Below are 27,145 nucleotides of genomic sequence, written 5' to 3'. Positions count from 1 at the left end.
TATTTTCCTGAAATCAATACAGGGCATCGCTTTTTATGAGGCTCTTATGTGCTCTAATTGCATCTCTGGAATAAATAGACTGAGGGGCCAGCTAAGTAAAAGGAGCTACAATGCTTCACTATCTCATAGCTTAGCTAATTAAATGCAATTCATATTTCTCACTTAAAGAAAAAGAAATTAAGATTAGGTAATCATTTTAAAAGCTTTTTCAGTTCTTATGACTCTCTGATCACCAAAAGCGCTGTGACAATACAATCACTAAAAAATATTCATTACAGACAGTTGCACATTTGTTATTGTAGCTAACAGTTTATACTGCATGCATACAATGCAATTTTTTCTTACTAGAAATAATTCATGAATATTATGAAAAACAGTCCAGGTAATTAATTCACTTCATGGGTGCTGATTGCACATGACTGTGTCGAATGAAAATGTCAAGGTAAAGCAGCCAGTCATGCTTAGAAAGACCCTTTTCTTTCTTAAATGCAATCTGTTTAAATGACAAAATAACTACCATTGATCAGCTATTAAAAGCAAAATTCTGAGACATTTAATTTTATTCCTTCAGGTAGTCTCCTTCAGAGGACCTAATGTGACTTAGCGAAGGGAGAACTAAGGTGGGGTAAACAAGTATCCTAGAACTTAGAACCATTATGAACAAGCACATCAGATAACTTTCCAACAAGCATGGGAAAATAGTGTCGTACAAAATTGTCTTGCTTTAATATTCAACAACAGTCAGTGGAAAATTGTGAATAATTAAATACTTGTTTTACTTTATTTTTCAAACATGTTTAAGATGCTGTGTCCATAAATAAGGGCCTGTCATCTCTTACAAGGAAAGGGTTCTCTTTCCTCTAAGTCTCAACAAAGGATAAGGAGCCATGTTCTTTGCCATTTCTTACAGGATGATGTTCTGACTTCTCAGCCCAGCACATCTGGCCTTTCTCCACCTGGCCCATCTCAGCAGCCTCACCTCCTACCACCCTTCACTTTAACTTGATCTTTTAGCCAATCTGTACTGCTATGGTTCCCCTCCAAAATCAGGTATCGTGCATACTGCCCTTTGAATAATATGACTTTCCCCTCTTTGTTCCCTTGGCAATGGTTAAAGGAAGCCTACAGTTCCCCTTACAAACTTCCCACTCATTGTCAAGGAGAACAAGGACTAAAGACATTCTACTGGCCCCTGTGCCAGTAAGTGAAGCCCACTTTGACTGGAGACCAATGTTGAGAACTTTCATATAACCCCACCCCACAGTAACTAATTCCATTCATCTCTGAGACATACATACTTCTATTATTTGCATTGTTGCCCTTGATACACTGTACCAACAAGGTGTTTGTTTACATGCAGTGGTAGACAGATGCCAACGTCCTAATGCCAAAATTTGTGAATGTTACCTTACATGGCAAGAGGGACGTCGCAGATTTAATTAAGTTGAGAACCATGAGATGTGGAGATTATCCTGGATAATCTAGGTGAGCCCAATATAATCGTAAGAGTCCTTAAGTGGGGAAAAGAGAGACAGAAGAGTCAAAGAAGGAGATGCAACAATGGAAACAAGGTCAGAGTGATGCAAGATGAGAAAAACTTGACTGGACATTGCTGGCTTTGATGACAGAAGCAGGTGATGAGCGAAAGAATGTGGCAACTTCTAGAAGCTGGAAATGTAAATAGACTGCTTCTCCCATAGAGTCTCTAGAAAAAAACGCAGCCCTGCCAGCACCCAGATTTTAGCCCACTGAGACCTACTTTGGACTTCTGACCCCCAGGATTACGATACATTTGTGTGATTTTTTTTTTTTGTGGTACGCGGGCCTCTCACTGTTGTGGCCTCTCCTGTTGCAGAGCACAGGCTCCAGACGCGCAGGCTCAGCAGCCATGGCTCATGGGCCCAGCCGCTCCACGGCATGTGGGATCTTCCCGGACCCGGGCACGAACCCGTGTCCCCTGCATCGGCAGGCAGACTCTCAACCACTGTGCCACCAGGGAAGCCCCATTTGTGTGATTTTTTAAGCCACCTCACTTGTGGTAATTCATTACAGCAGCAGAGGAAGCTAATACACATAACTATCCTCCTATTGGATTGATAGCTCCTGCAGGGCAGAAACTAGACCTTGGTTATTGCTCTACTGCTATTACCTACTTTGGTGCCTGGTATCAATATATACATAACAGGCACTCAATAAATGTTTATAGAGTAAGTTTAAAAAGAATGTCAATGTAATTTTGAACTCTCATATCTTTAATTTAGGTTATAAAAATACAAATAGGAGATCAATCTTGACAATCATCAGCTAATTATTTTAGATAGATTTCAACTTGGATTAAAAGCAAATTAATAGACTCCTTAAAATGCATTTATGTAAAAAAAATTACTCTCCCTATAACTAACACTAATTTACCATACAATTTGTAATGTCAAGATCAGTAGGAGTTAACAAAGGAAGTAAGGGAGACAGTATCTCATACTGGTGAATAAAAATTGGTATCTGAGCTTCCCTGGTGGCGCATGGTTAAGAATTCGCCTGCCAATGCAGGGGACAAGGGTTCAAGCCCTGGTCCGGAAGTTCCCACACGCCACGGAGCAGCGAAGCCCGTGCGCAACAACTACTGAGCCTGCGCTCTGGAGCCCGCGAGTCACAACTACAGAAGCCCGCGCGCCTAGAGCCCGTGCTCCACAACATGAGAAGCCACCGCAATGAGAAGCCCACGCACCGCAACGAAGAGTAGCCCACACTCTCCGCAACTAGAGAAAGCACGCACGCAGCAAGGAAGACCCAACGCAGCCAAAAATAAATAAAATAAATTAATTTTTTAAAAATCATATTGGGGGTTTCCCTGTTGGCGCAGTGGTTGAGAGTCCGCCTGCCGATGCAGGGGACGCGGATTCGTGCCCCTGTCCGGGAAGATCCCACATGCCGTGGAGCGGCTGGGCCCATGAGCCATGGCCGCTGAGCCTGCGCGTCCGGAGCCTATGCTCCGCAACGGGAGAGGCCACAACAGTGAGAGGCCCGCGTACCGCCAAAAAAAAAATCATATCAAAAACCTATTAATGAGATTTTTTTTAAATTGGTATCAAATTACCTGGTATCAAATGTCATTTCTGCTACCTACAAGCTGTATGATCTTGAGAGAATTGCTTTTTTCTCTCTGAACTTCCATTTTGTCATTTATAGAATAACAGTAGCAAAAAATAAAAAATGAAAAAAGAAGGAAACAATTTCTGCCTTCGGGGTGACCATCTAACTGGAAAATAGTAAAGGATATGTAAATCACCTTTATAACCAAAGTTGGTCTGTGCAGAATCGATGCAACTCAACTTTGGTTCAATTGTCACATTGGCTATAAGTGACACCAACAATTCAAAATGGTTTCAATGACTAAGATGGGTGTGACATTTATGCAATCACTTTTTGGAGGAGAGGAATTTTGAGCCTGCTTAAAGGACAGAATTTTGTGGCACATGGGAAGGCTGGACAAAAGCACATACTGAGCCATAGCGAATGTCTGGGGAAGGAGAGCAGTTAGGGGAATGATGTATATCGTCGGGAACTGGAGGAGGATGCACAAAGCCCCTCAAGTCTCCTGAGAAAGTAACACAACCGTCATGTGTTTTTGTTTCTGCTTGATGCAGAGGAAATAGAAAAGGCAGAGGCACCAACATGAAGATTGCTATCACATTTCAGACGTAACATGGTAGATGCCTGACTGAGGCTGTAGCAGTGAGAGAAGATGAGGCAATTCCAGAAGCACTGCAGAGGAATGCATTTGGTGGGGGTGAAAGAAAGGGCATGGTACCATGCTTCATCACATAGTGATGGCAATGCTTCATGCAGAAAATGATGTGCATTCCACAAACTCATCTTGAGCAGAAACATGACCCCATACTGGACATGGCAAGATTAATGGAAATGGAAATGGAAATGAGACTCCTTCAGCACTGATTCAAACCAAACAATACCATGGTATCATGACCTTATAATGGTGGTTTTTCTCCCAGTCTGAGTAACCTCCTAAACATATGGATGATAAATCACCCTATGTTACACCAGAATGTCAAATCTTCTACTTTAAGAAAGGTTTTTCTAATCACAGCGCTGGTATCTAAATAGTTTGCATCATCATTTGAAACAGTCTGCCCTATATGAACACAAATTGTTAACATTTAGTTAGAATGCCAACCTTAGAAGTAATACCTAAAAGAAGCAACCTCATTTCCACCGAGCAGGTAAAAGAAAACATACATAAAGCACTCAGGCTGCATCTTAATAGACTGATTTTATTTATAGGCAGTGCTCAAAGATGCACGTTTGGGGGCATTGGAAATGCACTTCTGAAAAAATGATTTTTCTTGACTACTGTGACAAAGCAGTGAATTTGTGCTATAGAACAGCCATGAATTATTGGATAATCACACATCCTCTCAGAATAAATAAAATTCTGAATCAATATTGATTTAAAAAGAGTCTGGAAGCAAACAAGAACATGAATTGAGTTTGAAGGTTATTCAGCTTGGGTTTTCTAATATTTCTTTCTAGACATATTTGTATTTTATTACTCAAAATGTGGCACTCAAAAAAAAAAAAAAAAGACCCATGACATACTCTAATTACACTGAAGCAACTTCTTATTTTCTTCCAGTTTCACAGGTTATACATTTCATTATGATGCCAGTCCCTATTCCTCTACCTCCTAAAAATTATAAGAACAATTTCACAACCAGAGATAGGAAATGAAGAGCATATTTACTCACCCTAAAAATAAAAATCAATGACTTCATCTTGCCTTTCCATCTACAGAGTTCAGGCAATAGCACAGTAAATGAATAAAGGTTAGGAAAAATGATAGTTTTCACCATTATATAAATACAAACATTAACTTTTGTTAAAAAAAAAAAGGAGAAAATTATCTTTAAAGTTATAGTTGAGTACAAGACTTTCTATTGAACTTAAGAATAAACACTAAAGAAAATAGCAAAAAGTGGTCAATTTACCACAATTGCATAAAGCAGTTTGGTAGCTGGTGATAACATCTCTCCTACTTCCTCATATCGTCCACAGGTTATTGATGAGAACAAAATTAAACTGCTTATCAACTCTGACTCTTGCCACAACTCAAGAAGATGGAAGATCATAATCACTAGAAAAACATCCCTATTTGTGGGCCTGAAATGTAGGAAAGAAAACCTGTTTTTTTCTACACACAAGGCATCACAATCCAACTAATAAAAACTACAGGTGGAGTACACTATTAGAATCTGTATCATGTGGATGCCTCTACTTATAGGATAATTGAGGGAAAATTGTGGTAAACTATGGTCTTTCACCATTCAGTCAAACTAGTCACTTATAATGACCATCAGGGGAATAGCAGACAGCAGGAGTATACAACCTACTTCATGACCCATTCTAAACTGTTACCTCTATTCAGAGAGAGAACAAAAGAGAGAGATTGATATTCTTTCTTCTTTCTCAGGGTAGTGGGTGGGGATGTGTTACAGAACAAGATAATCACTTGGAATGGATGCCTGGGGGCTTATCTCACTCCTTCCTGGAGTCCTGTCTCCTTGAATCAAGTCAAAGATAAAATAGCCTGGGTTTTATACTTGTAAATTCTATGGAGCGTATGTGAGACAGAAATGCTCATCAATTTTTTTTGCTCACAAAATGGATTTTTCACAAAGAGACTGAACATATTGTGAGCTCAATGTCAAAAGACAAGTTTGGGGGCTTATTTCTTATACATTCTGTGCAGATTTAGAGGAGGGAGTGAAAAACTAGGGAAGGGAAATCTAGCACTCAGGACAAGGATTTGCCTAAATAATCTGCCGTGCTAGAAATACAAAATGCAAAATTACCCAGCAGATTTGAAAATGAATGAAATTGAATCTGGAAGTGAAAAATACAGTAAATGAAATGTAAAACTTAGTGAATAAGTTTGACATCAGGTTAGACACAGCTGAAGAGGCAACTGGCAAACTAGAAAGTAAATCAAAATAAATTATCCAGAATGCAGCACAGAGAAACTAAGAATGAAAAATATTAAAGAATAGTTGATACACTAAGTACAGAGTGAGAAGTTTTAATATATGTCAAATCAGATTTCCAGAAAGAAAGAATAGAGATGATGGAGAGGGGCAATGAAAGAAAATAATTGCTAACATAGAATTCGATATCTAGTATCCCTATCTCTAGAGAAAACATGTTCCCCCAAAAAAGGTGAAATAGTGAGAATTCTAGGGAAAAAAAAAAAAAAAAAACAAGAAAGTTTGCCATCAGCAGCGTCTCACTAAAATATATCATGTATTTCTGAGAGAAGTAACAGTGAGCCAGATGGAAGTTCTTTGATGAAAGAAGAAATGTAGTGTGAAGACCTATGAAGGGAGGAAGAGAACAATCAGTGGCTATAGAAAGCAATGATAATAAAGTCTGTGGGGTTAATAAAACAAGAGAAAATTACAACAATAATAGAATGTAATCCAAGAGTTGAAGTATTGTAAGCTTCTTGTATAAATAGCAGATAAAATATTAATGAATTTTAAACTTTAATGTGTATGCATGCTATAATTTTTAAAAAGCAGAATCAGAATATATTACTTTGAAAATAGTATAGGAAGAAAACGGAATAGTAATAGTACTTTGAAAATAGTATAGGAAGAAAACGGAATAGTAATAGTACTTTGAAAATAGTATAGGAAGAAAAATTAGCCAATCCAAAATCAGATAAGAAAGAGAAAAAAAGTCATTATAGATCAGACAGGGCGGGCTTCCCTGGTGGCGCAGTGGTTAAGAATCCACCTGCCAGTGCAGGGGACACGGGTTCAAGCCCTGGTCCGGGAAGACCCCACATGCTGCAGAGCAACTGAGCCTGCGTGCCACAGCTAATGAAGCCCGTGCACCTAGAGCCCGTGCTCTACAACAAGAGAAGCCACCACAATGAGAAGCCCCTGCTTGCTGCAACTAGAGAAAGCCCACATGCAGCAATGAAGACCTAACACAGCCAAAAAAATAAACAAGTAAATACATAAATTTATTAAAAAAAAAAAAAGGGACAGGGCAATGAGAAAGCACAATACAGGTTTCCCCCACTATCCAAAAGCAGAGCATTTCTTTGAAACCTTTCATAAGCCAAAATGGGGTAAAGCAAAGAAGCAATTACTTTAGGACACATCTTGCTAACAGATGCACAAAATAAATTGAGATGAAGCACAGATGGTTACAGATACAAAGCTATGGCAGCTTGATGCTGAGACTGAGTGTAGTTCCTGGGGAAGGAGCTTGGCAGTGCCACTCTTGTTCGCTGGAATGTGTGCTGCCTCTACACGGGCTGCGCTGCAAAACAAATGCTGAATGCTATTTTCATTTTTCACCGTTTTTGTAAAAGTGAAAATCCTCTTCCAACTTCTTTCAGTTAATGAAAACAGGTACTAATGTTTTAGTACTTTCTAAACAGTACTTTAGTACTGTTTTAAGTCTTTCATAAAAGCAAAGTGACGTGAAGTGAACTTTTGAAAAGAAGGGGATACGTACATACATAAAGTGATGTATATTGTTATGGACTGTTTGTGTCCTCCCAAAACTCATATGTTGAAGTCCCAACAACGAATATGATGGTATTTGGAGGAAGGGTCTTTGGGAGATAATTAGGTTTAGATGAGGTCATGAGGGTGGGACCACCACAATGGGATTAGTGTCCCTATAAGAAGAGGAAGGGAGACCAGAGCCAGCTCTCTCTGCCATGTGAGGACATAGTGAGAAGGCAGCCATCTTCAAGCCAGAAAGAGGGCTCTCACTAGTAAGCAAATCAGCCAGCACCTTGATCTTGCACTTCCCAGCCACCAGAATTGTGAGAAATAAATATCTGTTGTTTAAGCCACCCAGTCTATGGTATTTTGTTGTAGCAGACTAAGACATATATAAACTCAAATATAATGACAATTATATTAAATATAAATGGACTAGATGTGCCTGTGAGAAATAAAAATTGTCATACTAGATTTAAAAAATCCAACTATGTGCCATATGTATATCCAAAAAGTAAGGATAGAAAAAAGTTGAGGCAAAACGATGGAAAAAGATACAGCATGTAAATAATAACCAAAAGAAAGGAGTTGTATATAATCTCTGAAAACAGAGATTATAGTAAAAAGCATTACTAGCAACAAAAGGGTCACTTCATAATGATAAAAGGTCCAACTAACCAGGAAGATGTAATACAGGCAATTAATAAAATTTTAAGTGTACACGTGTAGAACTGCAAGGAAAAATAGACAAATCCACAATCACAGTAGAAGATTTTGACATACTTTCTCCGTATTTCAAATACTATGATAAAACAGACCAAAAAAACCCTTTTCTGTGTACGTTCTTTTCGGTAAATATGATAGGACAATGGATATCCACAAAGAAAAAAATAATAAACTTGAACCCCTACCTCACCTCAGACACAAAAATCGATTCCAGAAAAACTTAAAGTGAAAGATAAAATCATAAAGCCTCAGAGAGAGGATTTATTAAGCAATAGCACAAAAAGTACTAGTCATAAAGGAAATAAACGATAAATTTAACTGCAACAAAAATAAGAAATTCTGTTTATCAAAAGACTCACTAAAAAGAGGGATAAGACATTCACAGAGGAGACTAATCACACCTATAACATTGAATTACTAATACCCAGAGTATATAACAGACTCCTACTGTTAAAGAGAAAAAGACCAGCCGAAAGCTTAATGGAAAAGTGAGCAAAGGACTTGGGTAGGAACTTCAGAGGAGGAAATCCAAATGGTCAGTCAATAATAAAGTAATATTCCATCTTGTTAATAATTAAGCAGATATAAATGAAAACCACAAAAAAAGAAATAACTATATAACCCCAAAACACTTGCAAAAAGTAAAAAGCTTGATAAGATGATGTTGACAAAGAGTTTGGCATGATCTGACCCTATGACCAAGCAATTTTACTCCTAAGTATAGATATCTCAAACTACTGACTGTATGTATAAAGATACATGTACAATAATATTCATGGTAGCAACATCTGTAATAGCCAAAAATTTAAGACAACTCAATGTCCATCAAAAGTAGAGAAGATAAATAAATTATGGTAGTCATACATGAGATACTAAGCAGTTACCTCCTTGCTAGAGGTGATCACTGTCTTTAGTTTTATGAGAATCATTTCCTTGTTTTTCTTGTAGTTTATCATCTCTTATGTATTCCTAAATAATATAATTTAGTTTTGGTTATTTTTGGCTTTACATAAATGGAATGCGAGGGGGCATTGTCTTTTCCCCTTATCAATATGTTTATGAAATCCATACAGCTGTACATATGCTCTTTCTCAGGCACACACATAAACACACCCAAACTCACAAACATGGAAAATAAAATTCTACTTTTTCCAAAGAAAAAGTCCCACAGAGGATACCCATATTACTTCAGAGACTCTGGTAGTTCAAATCCAAAGACTCAAATAGTCCATTTAGTGAATCAACAAAGAAACCAGCTATGACCTTGATTACAGCTGCAAAATCTGTGTTATCTCAGCAAGTCACTTGTCTGACTCAAAATATAGTAATATTTTGACTACATTAGTCATCATGCAGTTATTTTATTTACTGTCTGTCTTCTCCATTAAAATATAAACTCTAAGAAGGCAGGGGCTTTGTTTTGTCCACTGCTGTATGCCCCACCACTCTGAACAGTGGTTCTGAGTCATAGTAGCTGCTGATTAAATATTTATCATGAACAAATAATCTAGATCTGTCTCCTAGATCTGTCTTTTTAAAGTTATTTGTGCTGCTACTTTTTATTCACTCTCTAACACAGACTGATGCCAGTTAGGCTTTTCATAATGCTGCACATGCAACTATCGGCCAGAACGCATCATAAAATTGACTTAAGTGCCCTGCTTTCACATTTTTTTAAATTAATTTTAATTGGTTGCTTTACAATGTTGTGTTAGCCTCCACTGCACAACAAAATGAACCAGCCATACACATACAGATATCCCCTCCCTTTTGAACTTCCCTCGCATTTAGGTTATCACAGTGCATTAGGCAGAGTTCCCTGTGCTATACAGTATGTTCCCAACAGTTGGCTATTTTATACATGGTATCAGTAATGTATATGTGTCAATCCCAGGGGAAAGGGGTCGGGTGGGAGGAACTGGGAGACTGGGATTGCTTTCACATTTTAAAAGCCTGACTGCCCGCCAGATTTCAATGCCAGATTTCAAAGCTGCTTTCCGCAGAGACAATGAAGATGAAGTCACAGCCAGAAGGAATGTGTACACTTCTCAAGCGCTTCCTAGTCACTTGGGTTATTTCAGTGATGATCCTGCCAATAGTCGTTTCATACTACTGAGGCAGCCAAAGATGGGTGCCACCTCTAGCCTCACGTTCATAAAGAAGAAATAATATACGGCAAGATTTGCTACACTTTTCTAAGGATGATTCTTCCTTCACATTTTATTCACCCCAAAGGCCTGTAAATTAACACATGACCTTTCCTCCCACTACTATTTTTTGTAAATAAGTGAAATATTTTAGAGGGATTTTAGAGCAGTTCCTACCTCTAAAGAACACATATAGATTCCACCTGTAGAATCACTGCAGCTGTCTGTTACTTTAGCCATAAATTCCCCTGATCATGCCAGGGCCACAGGAAAAGGCTCTTAGAGGCTGGAGATAGCACCCTTTAGAGCAGCTTTATGCAAAGGTCTATATAGCTGTGCACAGGTGGGTACTTTAGGCATTTTGAAGATAACTCAGGTTACAGCCCCATCCCAGTCATTCCCAAGGCTTCCTGATCAATGGGATGATAACTGATTTAAGGTAGCTTTCAAAATCCAATGATCAGCCAGCCAGTGGTCCAACCAACTCGAGCTCTTAACTAAAACCTCCTAAGTCTTCTCTTTCTTCTAGAAACTCTTCAGAATTTCTAAGACATTTATTTTTGACTCAGGTCTATTAGGTAACCCTGTGTACTCAAGTAAAATGGAGTTTGGGACATCTTTTCTATGCCAAGATGACACCAATCCAAGGAGAGTTTGCTACCGTCCTCCACTTAGGCCAACACTTAAATCAGTAGATGACTGAGAAACATTTCCCCATTACCTCTGAAATCTACACCTACTTGTTTTTTTATTGAAGTATAGTTGATTTACAATGTTGTGTTAGTTTCAGGTGTACAGCAAAGTGATTCAGTTTAATACACACACACACACACACACACACACATATATACATATATATTCTTTTTCAGAGTCTTTCCCATTATAGGTTATTACAAGTATATCTACTTCCTAATGTCCACTTTTCCCCACTCTGTTATCAGTTAGAGTCAGAAGTGAGAGGTTAGTAAGATGTGTTTATTTATTTAGCAATATATATTTAGTCAAAACTTTTAAATTATGGTATTCTCTGTGTTTAATAAACAAAAACTTCCCACAATAAAATATTTCCCAAAATAAAACCAGTGTTGATGCACATGAAAAAATAAAAGGCCCTCAACTGATTTAAAAGACAACTATATAAAACACCTATAAACTACATTGTTGGGTTTTATAACATATAAAGATGTAGTAGAAAGAGAGTTAAACAAGAAACAGAAAGTTTATATTCAAGTCTTATGTCTTTGACTCAATATGTAACTCTGAATAAATTTTGCCTTTTTATATCTTAATTTCTGTTGAAGGATATAATCGATACACCACCTAAGTCACGGCTTGAAAAATCAAATGAGATCATGATGTGAAATCATTTGTAAAAAGTATGAGAGGGCTTCCCTGGTGGTGCAGTGGTTGAGAGTCTGCCTGCCGATGCAGGGGACACGGGTTCGTGCCCAGGTCTGGGAAGATCCCACATGCCACAGAGCGGCTGGGCCCGTAAGCCATGGCCGCTGAGCCTGCACATCCGGAGCCTGTGCCCCGCAATGGGAGAGGCCACAACAGGGAGAGGCCACAACAGTGAGAGGCCCACGTACCACAAAAAAAAAAAAAAAAAGTGTGAGATATTTCCATGAACATGAGAAAGCATTATCATTATGATTATTACAGTTTTACTTTAAATATCATATGTAAAATGTCTGACACATCACAGGTCCTCAATAAAAAAATTTCCCGTCTCCTTCCCTACTGATTTCCTAAAAACGCGGCTCAATTTTAATTCCCACACCCATGCCACTCACTCTGTGTTCCTTTATCTTACCAGTGAGAATTTAGAGAAAGGAAAGGATCACCTTTACATCATCCTCTCTTGTCTTCAGCTTCTGGTGCCTTTCCAGCCGCCAAAATGACCAAAAGTGCCTTCACAAATCTCATCTCCAAGAGTTCTGAACTTAAGAGGCTCAAGCAACCTGGGGTACTATTCACTGACAAAGGGTCCTTAAAATACGTGTCCTGACTGAAAACTTCCCTTTAAGTTGATTTCGACCGCTGAACAGTTTTCTCTGAGTACTGAACAGAATTGATTTTATTTCACTGAGCACTTACACTGTGAGGCTCAAGACGAATAAGAAACAGTGCTCCTCTTGAGAAGGAAATTGCAGTGTAGAAGTGGGAACACACCAATATTGTAACTCAGCAAGAACTCCAAGAGTTCTCGAAGGAGAATACAAAGACCTCAGGTAATGTGATGGAAGGACAGTTCACATTCAGTTGAAGACACCAAGAAAGGCTTCAAATTAAGGAGGTATCATTTGAGCTAGACTTGGTGAGAGCCTGGGCCGAGTGGGTAAAGAAAGGAAAACCTGAGATGGAGAAATTCAGTGTGTCAAGAAAATAGTGAATCACACAGGAGGAAGACGCATAAATACGGTCAGAGCTAGCTTAAAGTCTTGTTCAGATCAGCTAGTTTTATCTTTCTTACTAATTTGAATTGAACCCTGTTCTCAAATCTCATTAGAAAACCAACAAATATGATTCAATAAGTAATGTCGCACATCGTTTCCAGAAAACCTACTCCAGAACTTCAGAAATTTTGGAAAACAACTTGCCTTTAAAATTTAATATGGGGCTTCCCTGGTGGTGCAGTGGTTGAGAGTCCGCCTGCCGATGCAGGGGACACAGGTTCGTGCCCCGGTCCGGGAAGATCCCACATGCCGCGGAGCGGCTGGGCCCATAAGCCATGGCCGCTGAGCCTGCGCGTCCGGAGCCTGTGCTCCGCAACGGGAGAGGCCACAATAGTGAGAGGCCCGCGTACCGCAAAAAAAAAAAAAAAAAAAATTAATAGGGCTTTTACCCTAATCTGTTTTTAGTTCTGTGCTTCTTAAACACTCACACACAAACACACATGCACACACACCATTCTAGACTATTGCTTAGGAAAGCTTTTTATTCTATGAGCTACTTTATTTCATACTAGAAACTATACCTGATTCATAGTTTAAGTACTTAGTAAACATACAAAAAGAATAGAACAACAAAAAAAAAGAATAGAACAGAAAACGGATAAGAGTTTGCGCAGTCAAGGTTCTCCAGCAGATTCTTTAGGGGAAAAAATGCTTGAAATGATGTCAATCGAGATGCAGTGAACATAGAAATAGAGAACAGACTTGTGGTTGCCAAGGGGAAGGGGGGTAGGGGAGCGACAGAGTGGGAGGCTGGGGTTAGCAGACGCAAACTACTATATAGAGGATGGATAAACAACAAGGTCCTACTGTATAGTACAGGGAACTATATTCAGTATCCTGTGACAAACCATAATGGACAAGAATATGAAAAAGAATGTATATATACGTATATAACCAAATCATTTTGCTGTACAGCAGAAATCACCATCACATTGTAAATCAACTATACTTCAATAAAATAATTTTTTTAAAAGCCCCCTGAAAAGATGCAGTGAATATATGAAACACAGGGGAAACTGGTATGAGTTACAGAAGTCTGATAAGCATGCATATGCCATATTTAGTATATTTAAAGTATCGATAGAGATTCTTATGCCAATGACTCAGTCTAATATGTTCATTACATAAAAAGCCAATTTTTTTGTATTGCACTTTTATATCATGTTCCCTGTGCTTAAGGAATACATTGGTTTGTATATTTGCAGAAGAGCATTGAACTAGGTTTATAAAAGTTTAACAAATAACTAACAATTTTTATGAATATTTATTTAGGCTGGTATATCACTAAGTCAGGTATTGGAGTAAAATGTCAGTATTATCAGGACATGTTGCTTTAGCCAGAATTATTTGACAGAGTAACCAAGAAAAAGAAAAAGTCCCCTGCTAAGTATCACATTTAACAAGACCATCTGACCAATCAGGTCAAGGTTCTTACCACAATCACTGACTTGAGTAATTATTTGTTCTGTAGATCCTAATGGGCTCTGACTTTGGCAGCATCAATTCAGTTTTTCTGGAAAATGTGTCTGTAAAATCTACTTTAAATGCGTACCTTGATATATAACAAAATGGACTTTGGCTCCCCCTCTCTCACATGCACGCACACACACACGGGACACCCACAAATTCAGGACAAATTAGTATTTTGAATGCTCAAAATCAAACATCCTGAAAATGTATTCCAAGAAATTCATTATTATTGTTTATTAGTGTCTATTATTGTTAAAAGGAATTCTGCTTCCCGAGGGACATGTAACTATGAGAACGTTCCCTATGTTTACTGTTTCCACACTCTGCCACAATCTATCCTAGAACACTGGACGTTTATGTATGGAACATTAAGTATACCCACCAGTTAAATGCACACTAAAATTTGTCAGCAATACTAAACTACAGTCCAATGGAAATTTTCCTTGCAGGCACACATCTCTCTTATTCTTATGGTTTTATGGAAGACATCCAAAGAAAGCAAGAGTGATTAATTGTTTTCTTCTTACTACTTGTATATTTTGGTATAGAATAAATAACCTGCTAAGTATTACATCAGAAATATTTTTAAATAATACTATTTTTTGTATTTTTGGCTTTAAGGATGATCAAAACTTTCAGGAGTTCCTGAGATAAGGAAAAGAAAGAACTGGTGTGAAATAATTACTTGTTCTTTTCAATGCAATGATTAAAATTGAGATGATAACATTGATTCATAGAACAAATCTGCCATGATAGAACTTTCTATTTTGAAGGTATATTATTATTTCATTTTTGAAAACAATTTAAATTGGTCTCTTTAAATCAGAGGTTGATTTTTAATTTCATAATTATAATTTTGGCACACAATTATTATTTAAAATAAGAATTGATTCTTTTTCACATTTACAATTAAATGTAGTTCTGCTGTTTCATCAGTATAAAAAAACAAATAGCTTTCTTTTTCAATAACTGAAGTTAGCTAAGTTTGTAAAGAAAGGAAAAGTAAAGCTTCACCAAAAGAATGAAAAATAGAGGTGAACCGCGTTAACCAATTACCAGGTTTCCAGCTGAAGTTTTCCAGTTGCTTACTCATGTCCCTGCTACCAGCTCATGCTCTCAAACCCCAACTGCACTTTCCCATTTAAGCAATCCAGTTTTCTCAGCAAGTTCTGAGCTGCTAAGATACTATTTATCTATGTTTAAAAATAAAATTGAGTAGCTTAGCTTTTTTTCTGCTAAGCGTGGTTCTAACTGAAGAGCTTTCTTCAATGAAGAGAAAAATTATATTCCTCAATGTTCCACCCTCTGGCATTAAGGCAGGCCTGGTTACCTGGAAAGGAATTTCAAGCTCAAAAATTAACATTATAGGATTTCCTTTAGTTGCAGGAGGAAAGAAGGAAGGAATTTCTGGGCTGTTTGTATTTCTAGGCTATAATAAATACTTAATATATTAAGTATATATTATAATAAGTATAATATATACTTATACCTATCTATATCTGAAACTATTATTTTAGAAAGAAGAGTATTACTTTAAGGATTTGTTGATTGGAATTTCTTGCACTTAAAATAGTTCCATTCTTTTATAACTCCTTTCATCTCTCCAGCTACTGGAACTGACTCAGGCTCAGGTAGCATATTTGTCAGAGTATTCTCAAGCATTACAAAAATGGTCAAGGGTATGTCCTTACAAATGCCGAAAGATGTGCTTACCGTGCAATTTATACAGAGTAAGTACTCCTTACTTCTTGTCCTTATGCTAAAGTGCTCTGCTCTCACCTTATCTTACAAGAGCAAACCAAACTGGGATAAAACACAAATATGTAGCTACAGAAGTAGAGAAATAAATAGGTGGGAACTCTTGTTAATGTGCAAACATGTATCATGATTCTCTGGAAACATAAGGTAGGAATCTGGACCCATTTTGCATAATAAGGCATCCTTGCTCTCTGGTTACAAAAACTAGGGGACACTTGTTAATATTTTTAAGTTTTTAGGGGAAATTTAAGAATATTATGGACGTCTAGGTACAACCAAAATCCTCCAATTAAAAGTGTAAGGGCAGGACTTTCCTGGTGGCGCAGTAGTTAAGAATCCGCCTGCCAATGCAGGGGACACGGGTTCGAGCCCTGATCCGGGAACACTCCACATGCTGCAGAGCAACTAAACCCGTGCGCCACAACTACTGAGCCTGAGCTCTAGAGCCTGCGAGCTACAACTACTGAGCCCGCACACCTAGAGCCCGTGTTCCACAACAAGAGAAGCCACTGCAATGAGAAGCCCGCGCATCGCAACAAACAGTAGCCCCCGCTCGCCACAACTAGAGAAAGCCCGTGAGCAGCTATGAAGACCCAATGCCGCCATAAATAAATAAATAAATAAATAAATAAATAAATAAATAAATAAATGTATTTAAAAAATGTGTAAGGGCAGAAAAGCATGGTGTTGAAAGAGCACAGATTCTAAGATCTGGGTCTAATACTGGCCCAGCACTAACTACCTGGGGCAAGTCCTTCAAAACCTCTGAACTTCAACCCTTCACCTCTAAAAGGAAGGGACTGAAGATGATCCTCAAGGTTCCTTCAGGCTCTAAACACCTGGCATATGATAGATCCTGAATAAATCCTTGTTGAATAAAAATGCCTACAACTGCCAAAAATCAAGAGATAGAAAATACAGAATACAGCCTACACAGATTGCTTCGATTCAAAGTGGAGAGAATGGAGAACCAGCAGGAAACCAGAGTCAGTCTCATAAACTGTAGAGAGGGAACAGAAGGAATAAAATTCAAACCAGGGCAACCCTACTAAAGATTATGATATACAGGTTGTAAACAGAACATTCAACCAAAATTCAGAATGTTGGTTTTCTGCAGCAATCATACAGGAAACTGAGCACCACCCAAAAGAGAATCTTTGGGCTTCCCTGGTGGCGCAGTGGTTGAGAGTCCGCCTGCCGATTCAGGGGACATGGGTTCGTGCCCCAATCCGGGAAGATCCCACATGCCGCGGAGCGGCTGGGCCCGTGAGCCATGGCCGCTGAGCCTGCGCGTCCGGAGCCTGTGCTCCGCAACGGGAGAGGCCACAACAGTGAGAGGCCCCCGTACCGCAAAATTTTTTCTAGAAGATCACACAAAAGTTGGGAAGGGAAGGAAGGAAGTCAACTAGGCTACTACAAAATCTAGACTGAGGAGGGTCAAAGAGCGCAGGAATGGGAGGGAAAATGTAACTAAAATTACACTAAATTTGTAAAAATTACACTAAATGTAATTAAGTAATAAGAGATTGAGAATTTAATAAATCTCGACTGAATGTACTTTGTCCTCACAAACTCCTTAATAATAGTGACCAGTTTTGTTGGTTATAGGAATAACATGCATGTGCTACAGAGAAGACCTAAACTAAGAAGTCTGTCAGGAAAGAGAATCGGAACTGTGGTCTCAGTCTGATGTGGAGAAATCACTTCAGTTTTCTATTGGATTTGGTAGCTACCAAACAAGTGGAGGAATCAATCCACTATTAGCAAATATTTCAGACTTCATTCTCTATCTATCTATGGGCAGCAAGGATATGTCAGTGGGAAATTACAGGCTCGCTTCATTTCCTAAGGTGGGGAAATCAAAAGTTTGTTTTTAGTTAAAAGCAAGATACAAAGTCTTTTTTAAAACAGAAAACTTTATGCAGTTTGTGCCAGATCTTTACTGTGCTTGTTTATGCAAGTTACTTATCCTCTCTATGCTTCAGTTTTCTCACCTTTAAAATGGGGAAAATAAAACCAACCTCAAAGAGTAGTTGGGTAGATTAAGTAAATTCCCATACGTAAAGCGATTAGAATAGTGTACAACACACACTTACTGTGCTATGAAAATATTTTGTTGCTGTCGCTGTCACATCAACACCCCCAAAGACTCAGATAGCTTTCAACAGTGCATAGCATTCGACCTTCCTAATCCTCAAGAAAATCCAAAACTAGAAAAACATTTGGGAAATAAAATGAACTCCATTCTAGAAAAGCCAACTTTACCTACGTAATTTGGAAGAGTAGGCAGGCAAAGTCCAAACAATTTCAAAACTTAATAATGAGAGACATATACATTTCAGTTACTTAAACCAAGCCATCAAAAACTATAATAAAAGGTGTCATATTTAATACTGTAAGGAAATTATATATTTTAATCAGTTCCTGCTTCCAAAGGCTCTTGTCCACACAGATGTGGAATAGTTGATGGCAATAGTTTGTGCCAAGGGGCACTCAATGCTATGGAGAGAGAGGAAGCCAGCTTGGATTGCCAGGGGAAATAAAAGTTCCAAGGTAAGGAAGAGCTCTTTCCCAGGGAATCAGAAGTCACCTTTATATAACATGTTTTGCCTGAAGAAGAAATGTGTCCTTTTCCCTTAAATTTACATTTGTTCCCCCCAAGATGTCTCTAGGCTTTCTGGAATTTCTATTTGAAGTCAGACCTGTTTTAGCAATAATTTTCCTTTGCTACAGCTCTAGCTAATATTGATATCCTGACTGAGAAAATAATAAGAAGCAATTAAAAGTACAGCAGAACATTTTAACCCAGGCATTTTGACACTGCGGACATTTAAGAGAAAATACAATTTGACCCAAGTAAAATTAGATTAGGTAGAAATTATCATGAAAAATAAAACTAACAATGCTAAAGATATATTATATATATGTATGTATATAGATAGAGATATACATACAGATATATCTATATATAGTAAAGGGTTTTTTTCCCTTTTCCTTTTTAATTAAAAAATGGGTTGAAGGGCTTCCCTGGTGGCGCAGTGGTTGAGAGTCTGCCTGCTGATGCAGGGGACACGGGTTCGTGCCCCAGTCCAGGAGGATCCCGCATGCCATGGAGCGGCTGGGCCCGTGAGCCATGGCCGCTAAGCCTGCACGTCCGGAGCCTGTGCTCCGCAATGGGAGAGGCCACAGCAGTGAGAGGCCCGCATACCGCGAAAAAAAAAAAAAAAAAACCAGTTGGGAGGTTACTGTAAGTATGTAAATAACAGACAGTGGCTTGAATGAAGTGATGCACTGGAGACGGTGAGTTTAGAGCCCTTCTTAGAGTTGGGAAGATAGGGAGACAAGAGCAGGTTTGGTGGGATGTAAAGTTGAACCAACAAGTCTGCAGCAAGACAAAGCAATCAGGATCAGAGATAAAAATGTAGGAGTTAACAGCATATTCATGGGCTTTAGAACTCTGGGACCTGATGAACTCACCTAGGAGAATACAGAAAGAAAAAGTGTGTCCTGGGGGCCCTCCAATAATCAGATAGTAAATGGGCAGAGGAGGAGGAGATATCACGAGACAGGAGGAATCAGGAGAGTGTGGCATCATGGAAGGAGACGAAGAAAGTATTTCAAAAGAGAGAGTGGCTGCACGTGTTAAATGCTGCTAAAGGAGAATAAGGTGAGAAAGTATAATTTTTCATTAGAGGAACAAGATAGAAGTTTTTGGAAACTTGGGTAAAAAGCTGTTTTATGAAGTAAAGCAGAGATAATTCCAGTTGGTGAAGGTTAATGAGAGGCTCGGAGGGAGGAAAGTGGAGTCAGTGCCTCTAGCCAATGCTTTTGAGGAGCTTTCTGTGAGACAAAGCAAAGAAATGGGGAGGTAGTTGGAAGATGATGAGGGGGGTCAATGGAGGATTTTTTAAAACTTCAGGTGGCCGATATTAAGGCATGTTTGTTTCTAGACGGGAATGGTGCAGAAGGGAGGCAGGAGGATTTCATAGCAAGGTCCTTGAGGAGGTACTAACCTCAGAGATGGTGAAGATTTCCCTTCTTCGTAACAGCAGAGGGGATGGAGCACATGGGCGCAAGCCATGGGTTTCTCTAGGTCTCAATTTCTTTGAAACAGGATGCTGTTGAAGAATGTTTTCTATGGGCTAACCTCAACAACACTCCAATTCTTCCAAGCTCACCCACATTGACAATCACAGTTACACTTTCTTAAACGTAAGGTTAAGAATGAGTGTACATGTTGAGTGAATGGACAAAAGAGAAAAGACAAAAATGGCACCACTTGCCAAATCCGCTTGCAATGCCTATTTACCCATTCACCCCTAACTTCTGGGTGTAACACTCTTAGGATCTGGGAGTGTTTCCCCCAGTATAGATGCACTTTCAGGGCATGTAAACCCAACAGTTCTTACCAGGCCATGATTCAGCAGGGAGTTCCCCCATATATATTTTCTCTGGGACAATGAAAGTTGCATAGGGTCTCAAGGTCTCAATACCTTATGTTGGACTTTTTCCTTTTCTTTGACTCGTGTCCATTCAAGGAGAAGCTGTACTCAGTGGTCCCTCTCACCTTGGGCTATGATACCAGAAGTGGAGGGCTTATTCTCCATTGGCTCATTTATCTCAAAATTCTTATCAGAAAGATGAAGATTTTATTATAGGCCTAATTACTTTATCCTAATTAAGAAGGCAAGACTTATGAATGAAAATATAACTTTCATCATACTGAGCAGTAAAACATGGTTTTGAATCATGATACTTTTTTTTTTTGCAGCACGTGGGCCTCTCACTGTTGTGGCCTCTCCCGTTGCGGAGCACAGGCTCCGGACGCGCAGGCTCAGCTGGCCATGGCTCACGGGCCCAGCCGCTCCACAGCATGTGGGATCTTCCCGGACCGGGGCACGAACCCGTGTCCCCTGCATCAGCAGGCGGACTCTCAACCACTGCGCCACCAGGGAAGCCCCATGATACATTTTGAATCAGAACAACTCACTGACTTCTGATAGCCCCAAAAGGCTTGGCTTCTGCTTTTTTGTAAGGTAGGAGAAAAAAAATCTGCTGATACATTTTTCACCCCTAAGGTTAAAAAAAAAAATCACAACTGGAAATTTATAAAGTAGCCTCTTCAAAAGGTTATATTACCTACCTTTCCTCTTTATAGGATCATATGTGATCAACTAACAAAATCTGTGTGAAGGAACTTTGAAAACTATAAAATGCTACGTAAGTGTAATAAACAATAGAATCTACATAGGTAAAATTTAAGTACACAAGAGTCCAAAATGTGGCTTTGAGAACAGAGGTAGGAAAGTGCATACATGATAATTTTTTTAGTTGAGGATTTGGAACCCAAGTAATGTAGGAAGTCACAGCAGAAAAGTACCTATTTGCAGATCTCAGGGGCTATTAGAATGCATAAAGGAAGAACAGTTCTTGAAGCCAGGTTTGCTCAAACTTTCATTTGCGTGAATCACTTGGGAATCTTGTGAAAATGCAGATTCTGGTTCAGTAAGTCTGGGGCAGGGCCTGAGAGTCTGCATTTCTTGCAAGCTCCCAGGTGATACCCAGGCTGCTGGTCCACAGCCCACACTTGGAGTAGTAAGACTCAACTATCAGGGGCTAACTGAGGAGCAAGGCAGGTGACACCAACCAAAGAGGACTGAGTAAGATACTCAGAGTGTCACGAAACATCCAAGAAGCCTGATGGTGGAGATCTTCATCAGAAAAAGAGATTTAAAGAAGACACATGTGTCAGTCACAAACTGGGATGGAAGGACCAGAAGAAAACAACATGTATAGGATGAAGTGGGGTCATGAAGCATCAGTAGTTATATGATGCTCTTCCTGGGGGATTCTTTTATAACTCGAAAGAGAGGGAAACTCTTCAGGAGGTAGAAATCAGCCACTTGAACGAACCCGAAAAGTCTTCATCAGCAATTAGTCTTTATCAACCAAATACTTAGGTGCTCCTAGAGTTTGAAAGAATCGTGTATTTGTTATCGATAGACTGTCATAAAGCATTCTTAGACTAACTTAGTACTTAACACTCAGACTATGACTTACTATAGTTCTTGCCCTCTAACTAAGTGGCTGGTAGTTCTCCTAGGAAAAAGCACAAAGGTCAAACAAATCTTTTATTTGTAGGAGTTTGTGACTCTGGAGCTCAATACCCATTTCTCCCTGCCCTAAAAATCCTAGTCCTTAAACTTTAATGCACAGAATAACAAAGTCAGCTGGACTGGTGAATACCTGAATTCACTGATAATGAACACTTAATCTTAAATTAAAAATAAAAAACTGCATGCAGAGAAAGATACATACTGTATGTTTTCACAAAAAATAAAACGAATGAATATGACAAAACAAAAACAGACTCACAGATACAGAGAACATACTAGCAGTTACCAGAGGGGATAGGGGAAGCAGGAAGGGAATTAAGAGGTACAAACTACTACATATAAAATAAAAGAGGTAATAATTTAAAATCATTACTATAAAGCATCATAAATGATAACATTTGAAATGTAAAAAAACCCTGCATGCTTATAATAACCTATAATGGAAAAGAATCTGAAAAAGAACATATATATATATATATATATATATATATATATACACACACAATATACATATATACATATATATATTTAACAGAATCACTTTCCTGTACATGAAACTAACACAACATTGTAAATCTATATTTCAATAAAAAGTTTTGTTTAAAGACTGTATGAAAATGCTGGAAGTAAGAGTTTGGGGGTAGGGGAATAAAGCTGTTAACTCTTCCATTTTTGTCCATGCCTTGTACAATGTAATAGATGATATATGCACAGTCTTGCAAAATTCGGCATCAAAAAATGAGGCACTGGGCTTCCCTGGTGGCGCAGTGGTTGAGAGTCCGCCTGCCGATGCAGGGGACACGGGTTCGTGCCCCGGTCCGGGAGGATCCCGCATGCCATGGAGCGGCTGGGCCCGTGAGCCATGGCCGCTGAGCCTGCGCGTCCGGAGCCTGTGCTCCTCAACGGGAGAGGCCACAACAGTGAGAGGCCCGCGTACCGCAAAAAAAAAAAAAAAAAAAAAAAAAAATGAGGCACTTTGTTTACTTTCACTTTATGTTACTACTTAGACCTCAGAAGGCACATTGGTCTCGAGAAACTTAATATGCATTAAATATCTTTAACTACATGCAGAATAGCCATTGTAGACTAGAGAAAAGAGATGTATTTCAAATTCAGCAGCTTCACTTTAACCACATTATGTGTGGCCTTTTGCTTTAACAGAAGCTCCACATGATAGCTATTAGCACAGCCCATTCAATTTGGAAGGTAAAATTCAGGGTTACTTGCAGGAAAGAAAAAAAAGGAAGCAAGCTCCATAGTGAACAATGATAGCACCCTAAGGCTTTAAGGTTCAAATAATCCCATACATATGTTCAACAAAGATATTAATACTTTCTATGAATACCCCATTCTTCGGTGCTTTATCAGACTTGCCACCCATTAATGAAAGCTATTGAAAAACATTCCCACTATAGGCATGATGGGCAGAAATAACAACACTTGGTCTAAGCTTTGACTAACAATAATAAATCATTGAGAGCCAGAGTTGTGATAAAGAGTCCAGGGAAAGTGAATATGTACAAACTGTGTTCACTTGGAAAAGATAATAATAATGATAATTAAAATAGCAACCGATTTTTGAGTAATTACTAGGCACAAAGCCATGCTTCATGAACATTACCTAATTTAAGACTCACAAGAACCCTTGCTATAGTCACAATAACCAGTTCGCTTCTGAAAAAATGAAAAGTTGAGGCTCCCAGAGGCAATGTGAACCTTAGAGTCTAATCTTTGCTTAGAGTCACACAGCTAGCAAGTGGGGGATCTGGAATTCAAACTTAGGTCTGTGTGGCTCCAGAATCTACTCGTAAGCAGCACAACTACTAGCCTCTAGTACTATCAAATTTACCACAAAATTAAAGATTATTCATAAAATTTTTTATGACATTCTTCTCCCCCTCCCCACTTCAAAAATAGCAATGCTGGACCACATTCATCAGGATGACAAGCATTATCTGACTTCCCAGCTTTTTCATTCGACATATAGGTTTCAGATTTACCATTTGTAAAACCAAATAAAGCTTCCAAATATCATGAGAATGGCCATCTCCCACTGGTTTTATTAGACTATAGCATATATGTGCAAGGCTTAGTGCATGAGAGAGAGAATAAGATGTCAAGATCCAATACTAGCTGCTTCATTCCTGTTCCTGGGCCCTAAGTGACAAGACTAGTCTCTAATACCCCAATATACTAAAAAGCGACAAAATTTGAGGTTTGATTTAAAAAGTCACATGTCACAATGGTTTTTCTGAAAAGCCCACCAGTGTACCATTCTAATCAAATGCTAGCTCATACAATAACAGTGGTCAGCCCATGCCTTGAGTCTTCGGCTCTGATCTTCCCCAGCTCTCCCACCTAATGAACTAATATACTAATATGACTCATGAACTCCACCTGCAGGCCCAGGCCCCTCCAGGATCACAGCTGGTCATGGCAGGAAGCAGATCAGCAATCTCAGCCCTAGCAGATGAGGTAGAGGAAACTGGGTACTCACTGTAATATGGGTGCTTTTAATAGACATAGTTAAATCCTCACAACTATACACTATAAGTGATATTATCTGCATTTTAGAGATGAGGAATATGGAAACTCAGAACGTTAAAAGTACTTGACCAGGGCTTCCCTGGTGGCGCAGTGGTTGAGAGTCCGCCTGCCGATGCAGGGGACACGGGTTCGTGTCCCGGTCCGGGAAGATCCCACATGCCGTGGAGCGGCTGGGCCCATGAGCCATGGCCGCTGAGCCTGCGCGTCCGGAGCCTGTGCTCCGCAGCGGGAGAGGCCACAACAGTGAGAGGCCTGCGTAAGGCCCACGTACTGCAAAAGAAAAAAGCAAGTGGGGGAAAAAAAAAAGTACTTGACCAAGTTTGCATAGTCTTATTGTTTAAAAAGAAACAAAATAAACAAATAAAGCAGGTCTCCTATTTCCTAGTCTGAATATTGTACAATATAATTTTGACTCCTTCTTCCCAGATTTTGCACAATGAGTAAAAAAATCCAAGTTCTTTTTTTGGTGTGATCAATTTACAAGATGGTTGAGACAGCTTTCTGTGCGAGCTTATGTCTTTTTCAAAAGCTGTTTGTGTGAACATTCATATCTTATGCAGATTGCCTTGTGGTGTGTACAGACACCAAAGCCAAGTTATTCTGACCCTGGCAACAGCTGGGAAGACTGGCATCTAGAGTGAGATAAGTGCCCAGATATGCAGCCTGCCGACTTGTATCCAGTGCAATAGAATCAGTATGAGGTTGGAGACAGGAGCCAGTGGACTCTACTTTCTAGTTTGGTTGCTTTGCCTTTCACTACCTTTATTTACTTTTGCCTTTCTTGCTTGAAAGGTGTTTAGGGGGATGAGGATTGGTTAGAGATAGGGGTGGAGAAGGGAGTAGCAATGAGTGGAACCAGGTGGGAAACTGGTGAGAGAGTCATGTTCTTGCTAGAATCTTATTAAAAAGAACCAGGACCCTAATCCCAGACTCAAGCTCAGCATCGCTAATGGTGGGTCAACCAGATATTATGTTTCTCCTGATGTGATGCAGCATACCTAGGATGTATTCGGGCCCAAAAATGTTTAATAGGAATCCACCAATCATTTAGATTTAACCTAACCTACACTTTATGGGAAATACAGGAGATAAAGAAACAATGTAAGTTATATTCTTGGGAAGGAGCCAAACAAATCCAGAAAGTGAGATATTCCGCAGGACAACAGGTCAGTATTAGGAGAAAAGGGAACTGTGTCAATTAGAAGAGACTTGAGGGACATAAACCACCAGATGCAAGGCCTGGCCCTGGATTAGATCCTGGTTTGGACAGAATGCTGTAAAGACGTTTTGGGGGGGAATAGCTGGGGAAATCTGAATGTAGAATGAATACTAGATAAAATTAACATTTGTTGAACTGAAAAAGTCAGAATTGTTAACTGAAAAAAGCAGGTAGCAAAAAGCATATAAAGCAAAATCTCACTCTTGTAAAAAAGTACAGATCTGGAAGGACACATGATAAAGTTTGTGATTAGAATATGGTGATTAGAATATGGTGCTTTTTATAGTTTTTATAGTAATAAAAATTATTTTAATTAAAAGAATGAGCTATTGAAATAGAAGTGCATGGTCCTTCCCACAGAGCCCATTTTTCAGTACCTGTAATACACAACTCGTTTGTAGAATACTCAGGAATTAAACACAATGGTTGACATTTTTCAGTAGGACCCTAACTTCTGTCCACCCCTTAGGCTCCAGGTGCCAGTCCCAGCACTCATGAAACCTTTGATCTGTGTCAGCATTCCTGTTAGCTGCCTGTGCTCACCCACCGTGATGGGCCCATCTGTGGGAAAGCCCGGGCTTCTGCCTTAGTTGCTTTGCCCAGAGCTCCATTTTGTTTCCTGAGCTCACCTCCTGGCTTTGACCCCGAGGTCCTGCTTCACTCCTGCCAGCCCCAAAGACTGAATCTTGTTCACAGTACTCCAACTCCCCAGCTTGGATATGTCTGAACAGAGGGAACCCTCAGAGCCACAATGCTGCCATTTATCTGAAATTCCAACAGCTTCTGGTGGCTGGAATTGCCACTGCAGTGCCCTGCCTGCCAAATCGGACATGCTCTGGCCGCTGTTGCTCACCCAACTGTGCCTGAGCGTAGCATGCCCGGTATACTGCAAGGGACCAGGCAGCTGCCCAGGTGGAGCCAGCCTCTGTAGCCGATTTCATTCTCTCCTGCCTTCACTGAACCCTGCTATAAAGACCTGGCAGTCTGCAAGCCCAAGACAGATGTGATGCTAAGCCTACATCATCTGAAAAAGAGGCTGGTTATAAACTCCTTGCTGAAGGAGAGAACAGGACCCAAGGTCTGGGCACAACTACATCCACAGGCTTATTAATTTCTTCCTTCCTTAATTCATTCATTTACTAGCAAGCATTTATCGACCTCTTACTGGGTGTCA

General features: G+C 39.3%; 1 protein-coding gene across 1 annotated transcript in view; it reads right to left on the bottom strand.

Annotated features, from left to right (window-relative positions):
• SLC44A5 (solute carrier family 44 member 5) overlaps positions 1-26,803 on the bottom strand; it is a 197,778-nt gene extending 170,975 nt beyond the window's left edge. The window contains exon 1 of the mRNA XM_007447371.1: positions 26,601-26,803. Coding sequence (XP_007447433.1) covers positions 26,601-26,803 — 203 coding nt within the window. The remainder of the gene's footprint in view (positions 1-26,600) is intronic.
• Positions 26,804-27,145: the final 342 nt, after the last annotated feature.

Source organism: Lipotes vexillifer, unplaced genomic scaffold, assembly GCF_000442215.2.
Source record: "Lipotes vexillifer unplaced genomic scaffold, Lipotes_vexillifer_v1.1 scaffold762, whole genome shotgun sequence".
NCBI classification, from domain to species: Eukaryota; Metazoa; Chordata; class Mammalia; order Artiodactyla; family Lipotidae; genus Lipotes; species Lipotes vexillifer.
The sequence above is the reverse complement of the archived record's forward strand: the minus strand, read 5'-3'. Positions and strand labels throughout refer to the sequence as shown.